This window comes from Urocitellus parryii, chromosome 6 (assembly GCF_045843805.1).
Source record: "Urocitellus parryii isolate mUroPar1 chromosome 6, mUroPar1.hap1, whole genome shotgun sequence".
Lineage (NCBI taxonomy): Eukaryota > Metazoa > Chordata > Mammalia > Rodentia > Sciuridae > Urocitellus > Urocitellus parryii.
This window is the reverse complement of record NC_135536.1, coordinates 102412398-102437743: the sequence shown is the minus strand read 5'-3', so window position 1 is coordinate 102437743 and position 25346 is coordinate 102412398. Positions and strand designations below refer to the sequence as shown.

The 25346-nt window shown below is 33.2% G+C and overlaps 1 protein-coding gene across 5 annotated transcripts in view; it reads right to left on the bottom strand.

The window, feature by feature from the left end:
* The window catches only part of Tcf12 (transcription factor 12), a 356155-nt gene that overhangs the window by 224984 nt on the left and 105825 nt on the right, over positions 1-25346 (bottom strand). For 4 of the 5 annotated variants that reach the window (XM_026384772.2, XM_026384774.2, XM_026384775.2 and 1 more), the window contains exon 4: positions 2401-2474. In XM_026384772.2, the coding sequence (XP_026240557.2) occupies positions 2401-2474 (74 nt within the window). Of the gene's footprint in view, positions 1-2400; positions 2475-25346 lie in introns of those variants that run through there. The other variant, XM_077800290.1, reaches the window with a different exon arrangement.

The following is a 25346-nucleotide window of genomic DNA, read 5'->3' as shown; positions in this document are numbered from 1 at the left end:
TTGTTTTTAGCCAACATCTAATATTTATTTCTGAATTTAAAAACCTCAATGTACTAAAATATAAAATAGGAATTTAAAAACCTCAACATGATAAAATAGGCAGAAGAATGAATTACTTTGGACAAATTAAAGTTTTATTAACATGATTATAACCACTTATTCTTAAAATTATGAAAAACATGGTGAAGACAGTATACAGTATCTAATGATGAAACACTAAAAGCTGATAATCTTCCTATAAAAAGTAGTCCTGAGGGAAGCTTCAAAAGTAACCATGAGTATCTCTCTGGGTGAGAAGAGTTAAAGGGGGAAGAAAGTTTAAAATTGGATTCAGAAAACAAAAACAAGCAAACAAACAATATGGCTTTTTTATTAGCTCACTAAATCATTTCAGGGTCAGACTGTGGAAAAGTGGATTTCAGTAGGAACAAATATAAAGAAGGATAACACTGGATCATCATCCTATTTGATCACTCAAATAAACAAGGTGAAATACAAATAAGGTTGTACAGTAGGCTGGGAATACCTAGAGACTAATTTTTTTTTTTAAATAGCAAACTACTTCACTATATAATCAATTCTAACATTGCACCGCAAATAACCTATACTCAAAAAAAAAAATAAAGTAGGAATAAAAGACAGCATTACACATCTAACCTATAAATCAATAGCAAGAAGAAAGGCAGAATTTTCTCTGGATCCCATCTCTGAAGCCAAACTTAATTCCAGGATCACAAGTTACATAAATGTTTAGATACATTATTATGTTCTTCTAAAATCCTACATTGTGCTCAAGTAGGAAAACAAAAAACTTTGAGAAGGAAATGAATATCAAATACAAATGCACCATTTAAAGCACTTTAAGAAATAACCTATTATTACACAATAACTCAAGCCTTTGAAAGAAAATATTCTAATATTAATAAATAGCATATTGTCAATTCCCCACCAAATAAAGCTGTTATTTCCAAATCTAAACAGGAAACCCACCTCTTTTATTCACAATATTATTCAAAGTGTCAGAAACTTTTAAAGGTGGAAAGAAATGTGTATATCAATCTGGTTAACAATCCCCAATAATAATAATGTATCCAAGATTAAATTTTGGTTAGTTAATAGTGATGTCAACAGTAAAATCCAAGTCTTCAGATAGGCAGCACAGGGCTCTTTACACTGCAATGTAGATTTCTCAGCCACTGATTCCCAAAGGAAAAACTTAAAATCCTATGTTTTGCAGTCTCTAAGATTCCACATAACTAATCCAGTTCTTCACAAAGTATTTAAATAAAACATACTATGACCAAATACAACAGCAAAACCTCATATTTTAAGAAGTACTTTAACAGAGCATTTTCAATGCAAAAGGCTATAATCCATTCTGAGACTATGAACTCCAATCACACATTCAGTTTTAGTTCTATTTAAACCAATTCACTTCAAGGGCTAAGAACTGATAAATTTTATGCCTGTTTACCTTGTCTTGGTTAATTCTGAGAGAAATAAGAAATAGTTCAATATTCATTTAAATATGGCCTTTTGGGAAATTATCTCTTAAACTCACCAGTTTACTAGTGAGTCTGGGAACACAGTGCATAACTTCATTGCAATTCTTTGATCTAATTTTTCATTTTCCTTTTTTTTTGTTGTTTTGAGATTTCTGTTTGTTTCTGTAAAAAAGGTTCTAATCTTTGAACTTTCTGTATGTAGAACAGTATTAGCTTAGTCTTATTTTCTCTTAATTGTCAACCAAAAAATGTCGTCTCTGTTTTGATATCTTTCTAAGAGATGGGGAGATACAGTTCCTCACAGAAATAGCTGGTGGCAACTGGAATAAGACTAAAAGAGGAAAGGCTGAAAGCCTGTGCTCTGAAAGCTAATGCCATTTCTCAAATCAAATTAGCACAAAGAAACACGACTATATAAATACAATGAGCACTCTGAGCTCCTCTAGACTTCATGAGGAGTACTGCAGGCAAGTTCAGATACAGAAATAACACAAAATACAATAAATCCCCAAAGTATGACAGTTTTTAATACGAATTAAGTCTATAGTGAAGCGACTGAGTAGTCTATCTTCATGAAAATAAATTATCTTCATTTATCTTAATAAATAAGAGTTCACATAGCAAAGAAATTACTTATTCAAATTATCTTTACCCTTCTAGTCAAGAATTAATAAGAGCCAGCCTGGTAGTGCATGCCTGTAATCCCAGCTAATAAGGAGGCTGAGGCAGGAGAACCACAAGATCAAGGTCATCCTCAGCAATTTACTGAAACCACGTCTCAAAATTAAAAAAAAAAAAAAATTAGGAATACAGTTCAGTGAACTAGTGCACCTACAAGCCTCTGGGTGTACAAACCCCAGTATTGCCCCAAAAAAGAGTTAATAAGAAAACTTACTCTAGATGAGTCATAGGAGGGGCTTGGTTGACCACCTGTTCCCCAAGATGTTGTACCTCCACGTTCATCCATACCTAAGGAAAGAAAAATGTAAAATATATAAAACCAAAAGGATATTTTGGTGGATGTTTTTTGTATGGTATAGCAGAGAATAATTCACATTCAGTAAGTATACTTGCATTTTTATGGAACTAGCTGAATATTAATCCTTGCCCTAGGAATCTGAAGAAGATGTTACTTCAGAGTTCCTTCATCACTATTCCAGTATTCTATAAGCAATACCCTGTGTAATTATGGAATTTCAGAACTAAAATATTTCTTTGGATATTTTAACATTCTAGACTTCTCCATTTCTGTTCCCATCCACTCATACTCCTATGAGTAGATTCTAAACTTCTTCTAGCTTAGTACTGCCTACATGAAAATATGAAACTTTAGTTCCTAAACCACAAAATATGAATGAAGCAAGTCAAACAAATATCAATTTTATAAAACTGATTTCTATCAGATCAGTGATTAGATATTCCTTACTAGAGGTATCAAATTAAGGCAAATTATATCAAACCATATCAAATCAACATTAGTTATATCAAAACTAATCAAAACATGACAACTTACCCTAGTAATTTTGTTGGTAACACTTTAATGTTCTCTAAAATTACACACAATCTAATTCCAAATGAGCAGAACCACTTTGTGAGAAAGGATCAGTAACCATCACTAAAAAAAACAATTCATTGTTTCTTAATGCACCTTCTGAAGCTTGGGTTCCATTATTTTACCTCCCCATCAGTCCCCAGATGAAGATGGAAGAGTTGAACATCTCCTAACTTGACATTTCTGCCTTTTCTTTTTGATAATTCTAGTCTTTCATATCTTTGATTCCTAGGAGGGTATATTCCCTAATCCCAAATTGAGCTTTTTACTAAGATAAATATAAAACATTGGCTTTGCTTCATTTGTGCATGTGAAAATCAAGGTGTTACATTCCTGGAAAGCCTCTGCAATTTAGGTGAAATTGTGGTGTGTGGTAAATAAAATGCCACAATCTCTCTGGTAACTTGCCGTGGTTCCCAAAGTCCTTTTATAGGACAGAATTATCAAATGAAGGGATGGGTAACAAGGTTGTGGCTCAGCGGTAGAGAGCGAACCTAACACATGTGAGGCGCTGGGTTCAATCCTCAGCACCACATAAAAATGAATGAATAAATGAATGAACAGAAATAAAGATGTTTCGTCCAACTACAACATTAAAAAATAAAATAAAATAAAAATAACAGGGAAAGGGACTGAGAGTTTCCAAAGCAGAGCATCCTAATTAATAATTCAGTTCTTAGAACTCTATTCTTTTTTATGTCTATACTTCCTATAGCAAGTGATTTAAAAAAAAAAAAACAAGAACTGTTAAAACATGTTAAAGAGTTAAAGAGAAAACATAGTGTTGCATACAATAGTTCTCTATGTCTAAGGTTTCACTTACCCCAGCAAACTACAATTTCAAAATAGTAAATGGAAAATTCTACAATAAACAATTAATTAACTTTTAATAACTTTTATTACAAGTATATCTATTATAATTGCTCTATTTTATTATTTGCTACTATAATCTCTCACTGTGCCCAAATTAAAAATTCAACCCTCTCATAGGTTTTATGTATATGGAAAATAAGTGTGTACAGAACTTGGTCTTGGAATAATGTATCCTCTGTAAAGGGTAATTTCTGTATAGATAATATTCCTGGTACAATTTCAAGTGAAGCAGAATATTTGAAAACAGAAATTATGTATAAAAATTTAGAATGTTCTGTTCATTCTTGGAGAAACTTTCTTATTAAAGTTTCAAATTTTAAGAAAGCATCTACTAACTTGGAAAGTGTCATGTAAAAAACACTTTGTGATCATCTTTCCAGTATCACCTACCTATGCACTATGTGCCAAACATTTTCTTTGTAACCAACACTACAGAGTGGCAGATAGAATTCTTATAAGACCCAATCAAAAAACAAAAGTTTCTATTTACCTACAAAACTATATTTACCTACATTATAATGGTATATGAAACTGCAACTAATTTTATGAAAATTATATGCAAAAATACCACACTTTCATTGATTGTATAATGAAAACTTAATTTGATTAGTCCCATTCTAATGAAAACAATCAGACCACAATTGATTCTTTGTATGACTGAATTTTCTTATAGCATGATTAATACATGAGACTTCCACATTATGTTGAATACATTTTGTAAAAGAAAATACAGAAAAGGTGGGTGCTAGCGACAGATAAATCTCAGGCAAAATTTAAAAGAGATGAAATTCTCTGAAACCACATACTCTGTTTATTAAGTGGCGCCAATTCCTTCCACAGAGAAACATGAACATTAATTAAATAAAATGGTTATTAATTAGGTAATTGAGTCAACAGCTAAAGAACACTACATATCACTGCTCTTGGATGTGGCAAAGGGCTTAAAGGATGCTATAAAATAACAAAGATCTGGCTAGGTTTTAAAGTCAGAGCTCTGTACTTTTATTGTTAACATATTCAGACTCCAAGTAAATGGTAGTGGCTGGCACTGACAAAGACACGAGTCATCTTTCTGTATCAATGACTCTTTTTTACTGAAGACAATAGATGTATAAACACAGAAATATGATAGGAATAATAAAGCGTTGAAAGCTTTAGCCTAAGACCAAGGTAAGTAGAAGAAAGAAACTGAACACAGAAGATGAACTTCTTAACATAGATATTATACAAATCAGTCCAAATCTGATAAACAAGTAAACACACCACAATTGCAAAACAGTGATGAGGGGCAACATTTCTGTTAAGATATATCTGAAAATATATTATTCCATTATATTTTATTTCATTGTCATGTCTAGTACAGACATGTAAATTCAACAATTTTAGAGAAGTTAGCTCCTTCACAGACTTATATAACAGATTTAAGAGAAGGCTAAGTCTTAGAAATAACTGAATGATAGACATAATTAGAGTATTGTTAGAACTTTCTGGTAAGTTAATCTGTCCTGTTTCTTTTTTAAAGGATAATCAAGAATTTATATACAAATTTAAATGTTCCTTTTCTTTTAAAATCTTTTATATACAGAATCTCTTAGTACCTGCCTTTCTGAATAAAACCAATTTAAACAAAATCTAATGTTTTATTTCACATGCTTCATTTTTAAAAAACCATGCTTACTTTTATTTTGTATTTTCCAATAAAGAACAAACATGGAATTTTAGGCTTCATTTTTTAAAACAATGATTTGTGAATTTAATGAAAGCAATCTGCCTCCTTTAGTAATTAAAAGCAAACCAGAAACTATAAACATACCAATATTTCTCTCAGAGGTTGGGAGAAGGAACAAAAAGTCGATACTGCATTTTCTAGATGTCAGAAAGTGGGCTGGAACTCTAGCTCAACGGTAGAGTGCTAGCCTATCACGTGTGAGGCACTGGATTCGATCCTCAGCACCACATATAAATAAATAAAGAAAATAAAGGTATTTGCCCACCTACAACTAAAAATATTAAAAAGATGTCAGAAAGTAATATTCTTTGAGGACCAGATAGTCTTTATGTAGCATTAAATTACTCCCTTTTCAATAAAAAAAACCTCAGATACAGTCTACCTGCTTCTCTTTCACTGCCACCACCACCACTACCACCATTTGTTTTTGAATGAGGACTCTATCTACAGTCAATCATAAAATTATCTCTCAGCTTCAAAAACCACTTTTTACCCCTCATGGTGCTAAAACAGAGTCCTTCCTAAAGGCTTTTCTAGCTTTTCATCCATCACCAAAAACTGGAAACAGATTCCTTTTAAGGGAATTGATTTTTGTATGCCCTAAACAACTGCTTTTTCCCCAGAGGCCCTACAAACAAAGATTATCAACACTATAGAGTTTAAAGCACTTCAGGGAGACATCACTCAAGATGCAATTAGGTTCAGACAAGACCCACCTAGAGGTAAAAAGGTTTGAAAAAAGGTGCAAAGCTGCTGACACAACAACCCAGTTTCTTCTACTACTTTTCCCTAGAAAATCAAACACTAGGGTAAACAGAGAAGAAAGACTGGAATTGGGAGAGTTTACCAAGCTGAGGAACAATGAAAGGAAGAAAGAGGGAGATAAAAAAGAACAAAGAAAGGAAAGTGGTATATCCCTACAGCAAAGGCAGTGAGAATAGCTAGTCAATATGGCCACAATGCTTAGGCACCATGCATTAGAGTCCAGCCCTGTGGAAGAGATACATATGGAGTTGGAAGGAAGAGCACAGGGGTGCATATACAACTCAATCCCCTCAAACACTGTCTTTTCCAGCAATAAAATTGAGTTTTTTATTCTAGCAAGTAAAACATATTCGAAAAATTGCAAACTCCAGCACTGTCACAAATAAGTGAAAAGTAATATACGTTGCAGGATTACCATCTGCTATAGGGAGATTCAATAAATAATTTGATGAAAGAAAACTGATTGGAGATAACTGTATCTGATAACCAAAGCTATGAAAGTGTCTGTCTTTGACAGTTTCTTTATTCAATTGTTCACTAAGTAAGATATTCCTTTACATAAGATTCAAAGGTTACAATCAACTTATGTAATATGAATTTAAAAACCTACCACCAACATTTTTCATTGTAGTTTTCAGATTTTAAATACACGTGAAATAATCTATCAATTTGTTCTTCCTGGATTTCACTGCAACACAGGATAAATTAGAATAACAAGTTCTTTGTTATTATGCTACAATTATTTAAAAAAAAAACAAAAGGGGAAAAGGCTAGGGAAATATTAATGTCATAGAGAAATTTAAAGATATGCTGCCTCATCTAAGGTATAAAATGGGTTATAAAGTTTTTGTTTTTATTTACAAAGAGATTCTGTGCAATGGACTGTCAAATAAAACAATCTAATTTAAAAACAAAACACATGTGAGAAATTAAGTCTGTAAAAAGATTAGAAGGAATCATCCTTTCAGGTCACCTTTTAAAATTCAAGCACTTTTTTTGTTTGGCATTGTTGAAAACAAAGATTTACAAATACAGATTCATCGTTCAAGTCTTTAGTGACAATATACAGTGGAATATCATACCAAATGTCTCATCAAGATCATGGCCAATTTTGAAAATAATCTCCAAAGATATGCTATTGTTAATAACCACATTACTCTGACATAAAGGCCACATAAAGATTTAACTAAACATGAAAATCTAGTGATTTAATTAATAAAAAAAAAAAAGAGGTAAGATGCAGGGCAGTAAGGAAATGCTGGGTCTCTAAGAAAAAAATAGAAACCACCTGATGGACAACAATTGAAATTAACAAGTTCCCAGAAGACAACTTGAGGATTTTTTTAATATTTATTTTTAGTTGTTTTTAGATGGACACAATATCTTTATTTTTACATTGATGTGGTATTGAGGATCAAACCCAGTGCCTCGTGCTTAGGTGAGCACTCCACCACTGAGCCACAACCCCAGCCCCCAATTTAGGGATTTTTTAATGAAAACCATCTAGTGACCTGGTAGAGGATTTTCTCTGTCCAAAGAGACATACAATTATTGAACTATCTCTGAATCTCTTCTTGAAACAGCCTTCAAGTTTCTGGTAAAAACGAAGGGCTTTCCCACTGCACCTGAGAAGCAAGTAGAACACTGGGTCAAATCCATTCATTCCTCAAATGTGATTCTCTGCTACTCCAGGAATGATATCCACACTCCAGAGCATGGTCTCAATCTACTTTTTCAGCTTTAGTACTTATTACACCCCTTCACAAATTCAATGTTCCATCCTCAAGACATTAACCGAATATTCCCTAAACATGTGAAGACTGATCATATATTTATATTCTATCTCCACTAATTCCTTGCCCTAGAAAATCCACCCTAATCTTTCTCCTACCTATTGAATTTCTGTAATTCAAGTTAAAATTAAATACCCTTCCCCTGAAGTGTTCTATATCAATTAATTCTAAATCAGAAATTAATTTGCATTTATTTTGTCTTAAACACAAATGACTCTTTTCATGTATATCACATCAACAAAACTTTATAGCATGTAACATACTTATTCATCTCTACATTCTTCTGGTACCTAGTAGAAATGTGCTACTCTGCATTCAGGTGACTACTGCATAATTAAGGAAATGTAAAATTAGTGCATTCACATGACAATCTGTCATAAAAATTTAGAAACAAAAAAGGAAACTTAAAAAAAAAGGAACCGGCCAGGCACAGTGGCGCACACCTGTAATCCCAAAGGCTGGGGCAGTGAAGACAAAAGGATTGGGAGTTCAAAGCCAGCCTCAGCAAAAGAAAGGTGCTAAGCAACTTAGTGAGACCCTGTCTTTAAATAAAATACAAAATAGGTCTGGGGATGTGGCTCAGTGGTGCCCCTAAATTCAATCCCTGTTACCCACCCCCCAAAAAATCTAAAATAAAACAATGATGTCAAGCAATCTAAGTAAATTTTCAAGAATGAGTGAAATAATTATTATTATTTTTAAAAGGAGTATTATCTTTAAGGGCAGATTACAAAGATGTAAGGGAAATCCTAAAAGTGACGAGAAGAACTCTGCTTTCAATATGGTACAAAAAGCTCCTACAAATAGCTTCAATAAATCCTGGAGGGGTGGGGGAGGGAGGGAGGGAGGGAGGGAGGGAGGGAGGGAGGGAGGGAGGAACACAGTTAATCCTCAGTATACATGGGTACCAGGATGAGTGAGTTGCTCTTTTTAATAGGTCTTAGAGACCAGAACAGGTGAGTTTCCCATTCCAAAAACTTTGTCCTGCAGGCAAACATCCATAACCTCAAGCTACTACAATTACAACAGAAAACCCATTGTCTTCATGGCCTGAAGAAAAAGAGGACTGAGCCAGGACAGCCACAATCACCAAAAAGTCAGGACAGAATCCCAAAAGGAAAAAGACACCAAAAAAAAAAAAAAAAGTGCCAAATTTCTGGTATATATTTGCCCCAATCTTTAAGCCCACATTAAAGGACAGGCCCAAGTCAGTTTGCAGCTGAGGACAGACAAACTGAGATCTGAGCAGCTGCTATCCTCAGCCAAGTTAGAATTTGAGTCTAACAAAATTAAAGGCTCACTAAAACAAAGAAATTAAAAAAAAAAAAAAACCTTGAAGGACTATGAAACAAACCAAAATTTCCACAAAAAATATTGATAATATTTAAAATTCCTTGGTAAAAAATGTGATTCAATCTCAAGGGAAAAGATAGTCAACAGAGGGTAAGTTCAAAATGATAGGTTAAGATTTTTAAACAAGGACATAAAAACAGACACTATAAATGTGCTCAATGAGGAAAGTACACATGAAGGTAATGAATGAAAAAAAATAGTAATCTAAAACAAAACAAAAACATTTTTTAAACAGCAAATTAAATATCTAAAATAAAATTTCCTAGAAGAGACACAACAGGGAAAAGAGTAGGTGAATTTGATGACAGATTAACAGAAATTATTCAACTGAAGAAAAGATTAAAATAACCAGGGCTTCAGAGACCTAAGGGAAGATACTAAAAGGCTAGCCATAGATAATAATGACAGAACAGAGAAAACAGAGTAGGAAAAATATTTTAATAATGACCCCCCAGAAAATTTACAAATGTGACAAACTTGCCCATTAAAGACTCTACTCAGTCCAACTCATACAGGTCAAATACAAAGAAAACCAAACACAGGCATATCATAATCAAATTGCTGACAACCAAAATTAAAGAGAAAACCTCAAAAATTACTAGGAAGGGATATATTTCATAGAGAGGAACAATTCAAATTACTATAGACTTGTCTTCACAAACTATGGATGCTAACAGATGTGGCAAAACCATCCTTAAAGTGCTTAGAGATAGGGTTGGGCATGGATAGAAGGACAGGGAGAGCAAAAGTATCCTTCAAGAATAAAGGTGAAATAATGACAATTTCAAGTGAAAGAATATCTAAGAATTAATTCCCAACTAACTTCTGTACTAAAAAACACTAAAAGAAGTTCTTCAGGCTGATGGAAAATGTTATCGGAGGGAAACCTGGATCTTGAGGAAGGAAAAAAAAAAGCATCAATATAGTAAATAAAAAGACTTTCTCCTTTTAATGTCTTTAAAATACAGCTGTTTAAAGGGAAAATAACATTATCTCATAGGAGTCACAATGCTTTTAAATATAATACACAAGGCAATAACAGCATAGAGATGAGCAACTGGACCCATAAGGTAAACAGACACATAAGGTCAAAAGATTTCTGCATTTTATGTGAAGTTGTACATTATTAACTCTCAATAGTCTGTGAAAAGTTAATGATGTATTTTAAAATCTAGAGAAGCTAACAAAAACAAAAGACAGAGGCATTGCTAAAAAGTCAGTAAAAAACCTAAAATGGAGTCCAAAGAAAACCCAAATGCCAGAAAAAGGATGGAAATATAGTCAAACAGAATACACTTACATAAAACAAACAAAAAACAAATAAATTAGAAAGACCTAAATCCAGTCACACAAATAAAATATTCCATTTTTATCTAGAAGGAAGACAGAAAAGCAATCAAACATACTCCTCTTTTCAGTAAGAGTACACCTCATTGCTCTGTGAGCTCATAAAGTTCTTGCTGCTGCTCTTCTTGAACAAGGCAATTATATTTGGGTTTGGTGGTTAGAAAAGAAGGTGAAAATATTACAATTGCACTTACACATTAAACAAAAAAAAGATACAATGCTATACCAGTGTGAAAACTGTATACAAAGGGTTTTTGTTTGTTTGTTTGTTTGTTTTTATAGTACCCATTACGACCATAAGTCAGTACCAATAAAGCAGTTTCTGTATAACTATCAAGTACATTTCAGTGAATTTTTGCTGATTACCTAACACAATTTGCTATTTAAAAACAGCTGTGTGAGCAATTACTATTCTTAACTTAATTCCACAAACAATTCTATTCATTTCCCGTAATGAGGCCCACGTACTCCCTGTGTTCAAGTCTTAGACCATTAATTCCTATAATGGCAACACACTCTGCCTCTCCAGAGGAACTCTGTAAAAATATTCCTTTCATATTTTTCCTATATTTAAAAAATTTCTTCTTTATATATACTTTGAATTACTAATCATTTATTTCTGGATTCATAAAATAAAATTCTACATTCACCATTTCCATTTTTGACCATTTACATACTGGTTAATTAATTTCCTGCTACCCAGCCTCTTCCTAGATTATACCAGCAAAACCCAGTGTCAGACACAAAGCCAGTTCTCAGTGGACATCTGTCCACAGGATAAAACTGAAATATTTCCGGTTACCAAAAGCATCCTAATAATATATATAAGGCTATGCTCTTGTTCTTCATTTCTTAGGTCTCTATAGCAGAGGTCAGCAAACTTTTGCTGTAAAGGACCAGACAGCAAATATTTTAGGCAATCAGAATCCAATTGCTCTCCATACCAACTCCTCAATTCTACTACTATACCACAAAAGCAACCATAGACAATATGTAAACAAGTAGGAGTGGCAGTGTTCAATAAGTTTTATTTATGAAAATAGACAATGAACCATGGGCTGTATTTCCCCCAACCCTGCACTAAGGCATCAGACCTTATGAACCACTTGGCCTCCCTCAGATTTAAACTTTGGGTCTCTCTTTTATATACTTTCACTTCTGTCCCCCCCCCCCCAAAAAAAAACCCTGAAAACTGAAAGCACCTGCCTTTCATTATGTGTTGTGATTTTATGTTGTAACCCTTGAATGGCTCGCTTAGTTTTGTGATTTTGTCCTCTATGGATAATAAATTTCCAAATGCACATTCCCAGTTTTAAATTAAGTTCTGCACTTTGGATCCTAAGCCTCCAAATTTCTACTGAAAGCATTCATTTTTGGTAATTTGCCATCACTTAAAATCCACAATATCTAAAGCCAAATTCATCAAATAACTTTCATTTATTCCTCCTATGCCTATGGACAATATCAATCCTTTTTTTTTTTTTAAAGAGAGAGAGAGAGAATTTTTAATATTTATTTTTAGTTTTCGGCGGACACAACATCTTTGTTTGTATGTGGTGCTGAGGATTGAACCCAGGCCGCACGCATGCCAGGCGAGCACGCTACCGCTTGAGCCACATCCCCAGCCCTATCAATCCTTATTAATATTTCTAACACCACAAGTAGTACCATAATCATTCAAGTCAACCAGATTTGTAAACTAGCAGCATCTTTGATTCCCCTTTGCTTCTTTCTTCACCATCCTTATAATTATTTTTTTTTTCTTATATCTCCTGAGTTACTTTTTACATTGGGCTTTTGTGACATATCTATTTTAAACTCCTGAGCAAGAGTCACTCTTAATCATCCTAAAACACAATTTCATAATACATCACCTGCTTATAATGTAATCTTCCTAAAATACTTCTCCAAAACCCATTACTCCCAGATTTAAGAGGTAAATGAGCATTTTCAGTACTCCACTGTCAACAGAATCTCAAATTCTTCAATCTGAAAAGGAATGTTTATTCTAATCTGTTCCACAAGTGTTTATTGTAAACAGTGTTTCTAACCCTAAAAAAAAAAATTAATTTTCTTACGATGGCACATGTTACTGTCATCATCTAGGGAGGATTATAGGCACTAGGGTCAGAGATGCACAAGAACCACAGACATGTGGTTCAAGGAGTAAACTCTGGTGCCTTACCATCCAAACACACTTGGTTACATCCAACTGTAATCACAAGGCAGATTAATACTCCTACATGGTTTCAGTCATAAATATTTTATGGTTCTTTAGTACTTCTACCTTTTGTCCATTTAATCAAATCTCACTAATAAAATGCTCACCTTCAATTCCATATTTTTTGTACAACTTGCTCAGCTTCCCTAATCTTACTAACTTCACCTTAATACTAGTATCGTATTTATAAATCTGTGTCATACGGAATAGAAGGTACATTGTTTCTTGAATCAACACCAAATAATATGTCACCTCAAATTATGAATAAAGACCACACTTTCAGCTCTTAAACTGTTATCACCTATAATACTGAATGCATAAAAGCAGCAATAAAAAAGTTTTTATGTACACAATGACACTGCTACTCAATATAAAAACTTGTTTCCTAGTAGCAGATTTAAACTTTTACTTAACCTACTTACATTCATTCCAGTCCTGATAAACAGCATGATTTTGCAAGGCAGCCTTTATAAAGGAAACAACTGATGACCAAGAATCAGAACAAAAGTAAACAAACCAAAAGGCACTCAGCTGAACCCCTGACATTAGCACAGTGCTCTAATGGAATAAATTAAAGCACTCATGCATATTTATTATTGTAACTTGTAAGCAAAAATTACTGCTGTGAACAGATTTCTAAATTTTGAACTTAGTCTAAACCTTAAAAAAATTGAAGTATTTTAAGAATATTCACAGTTTAGAAGTCAATAATTTTATCAATAAGCTATCCCAAAATTCATTTTATTTTAGAATAAGTTAAAATTAGTTGGAAAATTTGGCCATTATCTTCTGAAGGCCATTGCCAAGTAGGAATGATGCATCGAAATTTCCTTGCCAGCGTACCCCATGTTGCTTAGAGGAAGGACTCGTGGAAATGGACTTGCCTTGGACATTGGCTGTGACATTGCATGTGTGTTTGAGAAAGGTGACCCTGCTCAAGGACCAGGGTGGATCCAGGTTTAGGGTGTATCCTGCAGGTTTTAGGAAGTATCCTTGGGTTTAGGGCGTTCCCGGTTTAGGACAATTTGGGTTTAAGGCGTTCCTGGTTTAAGATAATCTGGGTTTAGGGCAGTTCCAGGTTTAAGGTTATTCCTGCTGGGAATAGGATAAAAAGCCTGGTGGAGTAAGTGAATTGGGCGGCAGAACTTGGATTTCCCCAGTAGGTGTTTGTAGAGGGCCAGTGTGAGTTCGGGAATAAAGAATTGCTGTTTGAATCTACAAAGCTGTGTGTGGCTCGTGATCTTGTGCCCAGCCAGACTGCAGCAATTATCTATGTAAATAAAGCCTCAATAATATCAATCAATAAATTTACCAAACTATTAATCAAAGCAGAAACTAAACTGCAGAAATTAACAGAAAGCAAAACTTTTACAACAGATTTTCTACATTTACAACATGAAATTAAAAATTACTAGATACATGGAGAAATAAAAATATAACCATTAGTCAAGGAATAAAGCATGCCATACAAACATACAGAGATGACACCAATGTTGACATAAGAAAAGAATTTTAAGGGAGTTATAAATATTCAAACACTATAAGCAAAATATGGTTAAAAAATAAATGAACAGACAGAAACTCACTGTACAGCAAACTATCTAAAAATGGGATTCTAGAATCAAAAAATACAATACTTGAAAATTTCACTGAGTAAGCTTAACAATAGACTAGAAGAGAAAATATGATAAGTGAAACTGAACACAGATCAATAAAAGTTTTCAGTAGGAAAGTAGAAAATACTGTAAAACATGAATAGACCATCAGCTAAAGGGTCCAAAACATGGAGTATCAGAAGTAGATGGGAGTGAATAAACTGGCAAAATTTTCTCCAAAATCAGTGAAAAACATCAACTTGCAGATCTAATTTGCTGAGCAATCTCTACGCAGAACCATAAAGCAAATCTCACCAATTTGCACAATTGTCAAAATGCTAAACTACTTGTGTAAAGAAAGAAATCCTAAATTTCATCAGAAAGAAAAAAGACAATTTATAGTAAGGGGAAAATGATACCAAGAAACACTACTTCTCATCATAAATAATGAAGGCTAGAAGGTAATAGAATGACAGACACCCTTAAAGGGCGAGGAGGGAAAAAAAAAGCCATCTCAGAATCACAGACCATAAATGTAAACTGCAACGTATACCAACTGAAGATTTTAGACTGAAGGAAAATGATATAAGATGAAATTTGGATTCACACAAAGAAAAGAAAAATATGAACAGCAAATATGTGAGTAAGGATAAAAGACTATTTCCTTTCATCTTTAAAATGCATGTGATTGTTTAAATTGAAAATCATAAAATCCTTTTGAAACCTTTATGGCATTCTTAGGACAAAGAACATAAAAGAGTTAATGGAACAATACCTGTTTAGATTCTTAATTTTATAATAATGACATAATATAAACACTGAGTACACTGTAATAAGAGTATATATTATAATCCCTATCAAAATCCCTGAAAATAAAGGAAGTATAGCTAAAAATCCATTAGAAGGATTAAAACTGAATACAAAAACTATTTGATTAATCAAAAAGAACAGAGGTACCAAAATATTACTATGATGGAACTAAATATAACACACCAATGAGTACAAAATGTTAGAATGTAGAGCAACTAGAACTCTCATATTTGGAAAATTCTTTGGCACTTTTTCAGGAAGTTAAACATACTTCTACAATATGACCTAGAAATTCTACTCACAGTATTTACCCAGAAGAAAGGAACACAAACAGAATTACACAGAACTATTTATAGAGCTTTATTCAAAATAGTCAAATCCATGAAATAACCTTAATGCCTATACCTAAATGGATAAATTTATGGTTTATCAGCACAATGCAATACTACTATTTAGCTACAAAAAGCAAAACTACTAACAAACACAACTTAGTGGGTCTTTTCAATAAAAGAAACCAGACACAAAAGATACCCTGTATCATTCTACTTTTATAACATTGTAGAAGTGGCAAAACCAATCTAAATATGATTTAGATAGCAAAACCATCAAATCAGTAGTTGCTTGGGATGGGTAGGAACCGGCTGGAAGGGGACATAAAAGATTTTTCTTTTTTAATATTTTTCAGTTGTTGATAGACCTATATTTATTTATATGTGATGCTCAGAATCAAACCCAGTGCCTCACACATGCTAGGCAAGGGCTCTACTACTGAGCTGCAAACCCAGCCCAAAAGATTTTTCTAGAGTGCTGCAATTTGGATCTCCTGTGAAGTAGATTTTGAGGTGGATACCAATGAGAAAGAATTCCATTGGAAAATGCTATTATTGAATACCTATGATGAGCTAAAGGAAGTACAAAGGGATGAAGAGAAAAGCTGAATTGTGATACAATATCAACAAATGCCTCAGCTTCCTAACAGGGGAGTTTGGGAGCTGAGAGAGCCTTTGGAAATTACCATAAATTGCAGCAAGCAGACCAAGAACTTTGAATCTCTCGTCTTAGAAATACACACATACACCCCAAAGATTATGGTGTTATCAATATACATTACCCCCAGAATGTAGACAAGACCATGGTCGAGATGCCTCTCTTCAGCAGAAGATAATTCTTGAAGAACAACACTGGGGGAAGTTATCTACCACACTCCCAGCAGCTAGAGAAATAAGTGCTCAAGGCTAGAGAAGCATTGCACTGAAGCCACCACATGTCGTGAGTGAACAGCTTTATATCTTTTTTTAAAAATATATTTTTAATTATATTTGGACATAATATCTTTTTTTTAATGTGGTGCTGAAAATCAAACCCAGTGCCTAACACATGATAGGCAAGCACTGAGCCACAATCCTAGCCCATCAACTTTATATCTTGATTGGAGTATTGATTATGGGTGCATACCTGTATGAAGTTTAATGAATTATACACTAAAGATCCATCTATCTCACTGTATGTAAATTTTACTTCATATTCTGTTTCATCCACATTAGGTTCTCAGAGAAGAAGAAATGCACATTTAAGCCAATAGCAACAAGTCATTCTCACTATCAATGTAAACTGATATATTTTGAAAAACAACTAAATAGTGGACAATGTATACTTTTTTTCAAGATAGAAAAGACAACTCAGTCTTCCACTATGGTTAAAAAACTGCAGTGGAGAAATATAAGCACTAGCTTAAGGTTACTAAGCCCATCCAATTATAACTAGAAGATTAACTGAATTTAAAAAGAGATAAATGCAATGTTATTTTTGAAACCATAATGCAAGTCAAAAGTATAAAAATTCATGTTGTAACATTGTGATTTACACTCACTATTCAAGAGGGAAAAAGGGTTTTTTCAGCTGAAGCTACTATTTTGTTAATAAAATCTTCAGAAATACCTGTTTCCCTCACAATCTAAGAATTACTTTCTGATATTTTTGAGATATTGCAATACCACTCTACTGTCTAATATCTACAAGTTGACCTTTAACTACTGCTCAAGATTGAGATCTTCAGTCAACCAATTTCTTGCTCATTTACCTGCATAATAGTCTCTTATATCAGAATCTTTATTAAATTACTCAAATTACGTGAGTAGATTTAAGTATATAAAATCATTATCTTGTACTCTCTCTGAAATGAAGATAGTAACCAAGACAAAACAGAAGAAAGTCAACTTACTAGAACTGTTTATAGACTTACTTCTTTGTTAACCCTCAAATACATGAAAAGGGCTAGAATCTCACAATTTTATTCTCTAAACACAATGATAAAATGACCTGTTTGTATTTCTGAGTATCATTTAAAATTTTTCTAAGTATCACACAGAATACTTTTTTTAAAAAATCCTTTGGAAAAAGAAATGGTTATGACAAAATGCTGGCAATTTACATTTAGCTAACATATTATCGAAAGTAGAACCCATTCATTTTAAGTTTGTTCCATAGCCTTTGGCTGAGCTGGCCATGATCCTCTCCAGAAAATCTTCAACCCAAAGAACTTGTATAGATTAAAGACATGGTTTACAAGCATTTCTGCTTAAGATCAAGGATCTTGATGTGGCTTACAGATTTCCTCAAATTTATGTCAAACCTAAGACTAGGAAAAAGATAGTGATACATAAAGTTAACAAGCTGTTCAGAGTTCCTTTGGGAGGAAGAAGGGAAACTCGATGATGTTCCTTTATGCCATAGTAACAGAAAAGTATGCATCTTTCACCAACTCAGCAAGTGAATACACACTCATATTCTAAGTGTACATCTCCATTTAAAGAGTACTGCTTCCCACCTCCCATTCCTTGTTAGAATCAAAATGGAAATGGCTTCAATCATTAGTTTATCCAATTCTATACGCACAGGCAGTAACAAATATCTTAGTCATTTGGATCCCTTTCCACCTGCCCTCAATATGTGAACCCCTGGTCTACATTTTCTTCCAGACTTTCTTCAAAATAGCATTCCTCTCTTTCATCAGGTAGACTTTCAGATTTCTTGCTGTCCCAGGAAATCCTCTCCATATCTCCTTTGGTGTACTTGTAGTTAGAGAAAGATACTTATCTACTGATAATTTGAAGGAAATTTGACACATTCTGACGTTCAATATATTTAGTACAATAAAGACCACCAGAAAAATTGATCTGAATGATTTTCTTCCATACCAAGAATCTGACTTTCACACCAAAGTTTCTGATTTCTTCCTTGTCAACACAACAAGCAAAATATAATAAACTCTGTAATTACCAACATTTGGAAGGAGGGCTCAGGAAAATAAGTTTTACAGTCCATTTATGCCTGGTGTTGACATTTACTAGCTATGTGATGACTATCCTAAGGGTATTTATTTGTCTACAAAATGGGGTTTCATAATAGTACACAATTTACAGAGTGAGTTGAGAATTAAATTTGTAAGGCACTTAGTACAGTGTCAATAAGTGTAAACTACCTGAAACTGTATGGAAGGCCTTTTCAATCCCATAGTTACAGAACTTTTCGGAAAATTGTGCCACTGAAGAAATTTGTGGGAGGTGGCCATCTGTTGCTTAATGAAGTGGCTAAGTGTAAGTTGGATTTTCGATTTGTGGTACTGATTCTTCAAATTATTGTTCTTCTCTGACTATATTTATTAGTGGCCTGCTGTTTACATTGACTGGTACCCTCTGTGTTTCAAATTCCCCAATAGTAATAACTTGTTTATTTATTTGTAACAAATGATACATAAAATGATGTGCCTCGATGTCTGACCATAGAGCTTAACACTGACACAATCCTGGACCCATGTTCTTCAAAGGTACCCATAATCTACAAAGACACACATATTTTTCCCAAACCAACCTTCCCACCGTCCCTGCTTTTATGAGAATAAAAATCTAGAATATGAAAAAGAAATGGTATTCATAACATGAGAAATAAAAAAACTGAGGTAGCAATCCATAGTTCAAGTTGTGTGTCTTGAATGTCACATCTTTTGTGCCTCAGTTTCCTCATCTTCAAGAACCAGATAACAACATATAATGTGACTGGAAAGCATCTTGCAAGTAGTAGTTTCTAAATACTTACGATCATCTATCCTGGCAAAACTATTTCACTGAGTCATTTTAAAAGATTAAGGTAACACATGATAGAAAATATTATGTCACTGTTTTGCACAATGATTAATTAAATCTGTTTTCTATAATTTAACAATTTCTATTCAATAAGTATCTAGCAAAGACCTATTGAGACAAAATAATTTGTCATTTACTCCTCCAAATTTCTCTTTTGTAAATCTCTTTTGTATAGTATTCATCAGCAGCACAAATGATTAAGCAAGTTAAAGTCAATAAAACAAACCAAGTTTTATCCCAATATTCCCACTTCCATATTATGTCCAACCTCAAGATATATACAGGTTAAGCATTCCTAATTTGAACACACAAAATCTGAAACTTTAAGAATATGAGCATATTTTAGATATTTAGGTGAGGGATGGTCAACCAGTTCAGTCTGTGCAAATATTCCACAATTCAAAAAAAAAATCCATTATATCAAACACTCCAGTTCCCAAACATATCAATTTCAAGAACTTTTTGAAAATACTGAATTGTTTCCAAGATGATGTCATCCTAAAATAGTCCTCTAATAAACTAACCTAAAAATCACACTGACTAGAAGTCAGAAGTTTCAGTTCAAAGGACAAATGCAAAGAATTTAAATCAGAAAAAAAAAGACTGAAAAATTATGATAATTACTAGCAAAGAAAAAATATTAAGATGAATCAGTCACAAATGTGAAACACTCTCAGAGCATGATGACTCATCCAACAATACAGTGAATGCCCTGGAAGATGTTCTAATGAACAAAAACTGCATTTTAATAATAACTAAACAATAGTTTGGAATTTTAAACTTAACTTAAATAATCCACAAGTAAATTCTTAAACAATAGAACAACAGTAGAGTGGATAGTAGAACCATGTGGCATATTGTGATATAGATTTAAGTTGTACTAATTCATGTCCATGTTTCGAAGATCATATAAATCTATGCATAGCATCCATCATCCCTGGGTTTTTTTTTTTTCATTTTCAATTAACTTCAAAATGCTTTTCTTTTTGTTTCCAATTAAAAAGTATTCAATCTGAATATAGAAACTCATTCTACCTTTTCTCCTCTTTTATCTATAAAGCTTCTTTAAATAAAAACTTTCCTTCCATCATATTTTTAAATAAAACAGCAAGATATTAAATGGATGCTTAGTATGGAAACTGTTTTTTAAAATGTATGAGGAAAAACAATTATGAGAACTACAAAAACTAGTTTTAGTTTTAATTCAAAGTTCTAACTTTATCTTTTTCATAATTCCTGAAATAAATTTATATTACTTGCTATAATTTCTTAAAAGCCGGATTTTTCTTCCTTTTAAATCAACAACTGGACACAATGGTGCACACCTAGAGTCACCTTGGGAGACTGAGGTGGGAAGAACACTTAAGCCCAGAAGTATGAGACTACCCTGGGCAACACATGAGACCCTGCCACCCCCCATCACCAAAAAAAAAAAAAAAAAAAAATTACTTATATTAAAAGCTATTATTGGACAAATGTAGGACTAATGCTAGCTTAATACTTCATACACTATATCGTCTAAAATATTTATGTATAATTCAAATGCATCAGAAAATTTTCAAGAAATTCAGTCTCTACTATTTCACTGATTTAGATTACTACTTTAAATGAATTAAGAACATCTAATTTCTCCAAAGAAAGCATACAAGTGGCCAACAAGTTTATGAAAAGATGTCAAACATCAATAATGACCAGTGAAATGAAAATCAAAACCACAATGAAGTATAACCTTGACCTGTTAGGAAGGCTAGTATCAAAAAACCAGAAAACAGCACATGTTAGTAAATTGTAAAGAAACAGGAAGTTAAAATGGTACAGCCTTTATGGAAAACAGCATAGAAGTTTCTTGAACAATTAAAAATAGAACTACCATATAATTCCACAATCTCACTTCTGGACATCTGCCCAAAACAGCTGAAGTCAGGATATCACAGAGGTGTCTGCAGTCCCTTGTTCACTGCAGCTTTATCACAATATTTTTGTGGAAACAGCCTGAATGTCTGTAGACAAAGAAAATGTGATATATACATATAATGAAATATCATTTAGGGGGGAAAAAAAAAGAAAGGAAATCCTGTCATTTACAAGAACATGGATGAACCTGGCAGACAAAATACTAACTGAAATAAGCCAATCACTGAAGGACAAATACTGCATGACTCTGTATTTTTTCACACAGGCAGAAAATATAATGGTATTTGCCAGGGCAAGTGGGGGAGAATAAAATGGGGAACAAGATGACAGACTTTTAGAGTTCTGCTATATAATAACACATATATAGTTAACAATCCTATATTATCTTTTTATTTTTGCACTAGTGCTGTTTTCATTCCCTTTTCTTCCAAGGAGCATGTCTATTTTTGTTTCCTTTCACCTACAGTCACCTGATGGGCCACAAATAAGCCAGACCCAGAAGTACCTAAGGAGTCACTTTATTTTATTATTTCCCTTAAAATAAAGTAAAAGATTATTTTTCTAATTATATCAAGTAAATGGCCACACAAGCAAGAGCTGGAAAATAGCAATTTATATTCACAATATAAAATAAGCTGCAAATATACCAAGAAAAGATTCTAACTATGGGCCCCAATCCAAAGGTTGGGGGAAAAAATGTGTTCAGTAAGCTTTTGGCATAATGGTCGTGTCTTCTTCTATGTCACCCAAAATAACTTTTATGAATATGAAGAAAGACAGTACACTAGTAATGGGATTAAGTAAACAATAAATGGGTTTTAACAAAAGTAAAAGGCAGCATTCTTCATACAAACTAAATGACTACCATAAATTTCCAAAGACCATTTTCTTTTTAAAACCACCATCACCATCCCAACCACTCACCGCCCACCCCCCCCAAAAAAAAAACAACCTTCAATTACTTTTGCTTTTGTATAAGTGATTTCTTTTGTATTTTTAACTCTCGGAGTTGCCAAAATAAGCCCATTTACATGTGATGCCTGTCAACTAGCAAATTTACATTTGGATTTTGCTGGCTTTGGACCCTGCATTCTGTTCTCTTCTTTGTGCCATTGTTGTTTTTAGGTTTGGCAATAGCTCTAGATCTTTGTTTAACTTAGTTCCTTTGTCTAACTTCTGCAGTATATACACATTATAAAATTAGCATGAAACAACACTTTTAGCTTCCATCACCACAATTAATTTCCACTATGGCAACAGCTTATAAATATGCTTAGGTGGATCCAAAAGGAAAAACAAAGAGAAATACCATCATCTAATTTTTTCACCTGAAGAAGACATAAAAAACAAGTAAGGGGGGGGGGCTATTTGAGTTGTTTATATATTCAAAAGATTCATCATGAAGATTACATCTGATTTTATTGCATTAAAAACTGAGTAGAAAACCTAGACTTCAGCAAAGTTAAATGTTTGGCTGCCAAAGTGCCCATCCTTCTTTTATTCTGTATTGTACTTTTCTATTTCATCTTCCAATGTACTGTATCTGTTTTCCAGTGTTATTTTAGTTTTAATCTAATATAGTAGTACTTGATGTCAGATACGCCGCTGTCCTGGCTCAAGTTCTTCATGTAATTGTGAAAATGACAAATTTACAAAAGTTAATGTCAGAGACTCATTACAGATTCACATAAATAGATCATATAGTTGCATTAATAATGACAAAGAGATTTATATAATAAATTGGATCTTTAACATAGTGAAATGTTAAAATGTATATGAATAGCATAAACAGAGATGTTGACTGTAAGAACCTTCCCAACACCAAGTTATAATCAGGAATAGATACAGCTGCTTTAATATTCATACTATAAGTTAATTACCCTAAATTCATTTTTACCCCAATCGAGGCAGCAATATCATCAAGAAAATTCAAAAGAACTGTTCATATTGGCTATGAACTATTTTTATATTGTCATCTGATCATGAGATATTCTTAATGTTCTGAGACTCATGACTCTTCAAAAAGAAAGAAATCATAGGGTTAAGATCTTACTTGAAAGAGCTTTTATCCTCTATTGAATATCAGCCTAAAAACAGCTGTTTCTTCATTTGAAGGTTAAGCTCTTCCTCAGATCACTTTCAGGGAAGAGAAAAGGCAGTAGAGCTATTTTTTGGAAAGTCAAACTCCTGTTCAGCCAATTCTTATGGAACTCCTTTCCATCTGTTCTCTGACATTTTAGTCAGGTTATGCACTTGCCAAAGAGCTTTCACTGGATTCTGAATCCACTGGTGAAGACAAATGGAATAAAATCAATTTACTTTTTTTTTTAAACCAAACATCATTAAAGTATAAAAAGACATCATGCATAATGTCAAAACAGGTTGCACAATCAAATCTACAGCCTACATTATACACAAAAAATCAGTAATCCAGACTGAATAAAAAATTACTGGTTCAGAATTCCTTGCTAAGAGGTTGCATTAGAAATTCATTCTATAATAGAAAATAAATAAGAATCCACAGTCACTTTCACAGACAGAAGACAGTTTTTCTTAGAAGAAATAAGAATCCTGAAAAGGCATTTGAAATCGTTTTGCAAGTAACTTAAATAATAATAAATGTTCTCATTGAGAGAAGAAAGATAAAAGAGATAATGTAGATTCTGAGCTTCAGTATTTACTGGAAAAACTTATCAAGAGTGGTCTGAAATAAATTTTGAAGCATAAGTTTAAAATATTAGATCAAAAAGTAATAAAGTATTATTGATAAAACCAGGTCAGAAAGCTAGCCAACTATGACTTTTGAAAAATCTCAAAGATCCCTGGCACCTGAGTGATGAGTAGTTACTGTGTCAGAGGGCAAGAAGATCAGTAACTATTTGTCCTTGAGAAGGTGCAGAAGAAACCCTAAACTTATAGATCCACTGGTCTCATGATACCCGAAAATCTGGCCTGGAACAAGGAGAAAGTTCCACCGACTTAGTAAGCAAGCATGACCTCTGAGAATGTAGTCTATTTGGAAGAGAAAGTCATGAAAGGAGAGCAAAAACTGGTCTCCATTAGAATTCCATGAGAGGGTATGTAAAGATAATGTCAAAGAGTAACCCAAAGAAATAATTTATTTTCTTTTTAAAGACATAAAAAATATTCTACAATATGGACTATTCAAAGCAACAACAAATAGAAAAGCTAAGTTATGATGGAATTTTAGTCACGGGTAAAGGTATGATGGGGACAGGAAAATATGTACTGAAGTAAATGAAATGCAAACATATCCACAACTAATCAGAAAATATCAGGAAACCAAGTGAAGTAGCTGGGTGTACAAATGACAATGAAGTAACTGGCTAACAGAATGCTTAAAATACCGTTGGAATATTTCACAGGGCCTTAGAGATGGGATAAAGTATCAGATGAGTTTCAATATGGTCAAATATAAAACAAAAAGTTATCCAAGCTCAGTTTACAAGATATCAGCAAATAATGAACCATGATTAAATAATCAATTATACAAAGAGATGTGAATATGGATGTGTTTGTTCAAACCTAATGCTCTAGAAGAAGAGTCTTCAATACACCTTTAACAAATTAATTAAAACAAAAAATAAACAAGTACAAGAAAATTTTTAAGTATACTTTTGTGAACGAATGGTACAGAATGAAGATAAGAGCATGTCAGGAAGAATTGCCCCAACACTGAAGCTGGGTCTGTGTGTCAGAAATGTAGGATACTAAGAGAGGGGATCA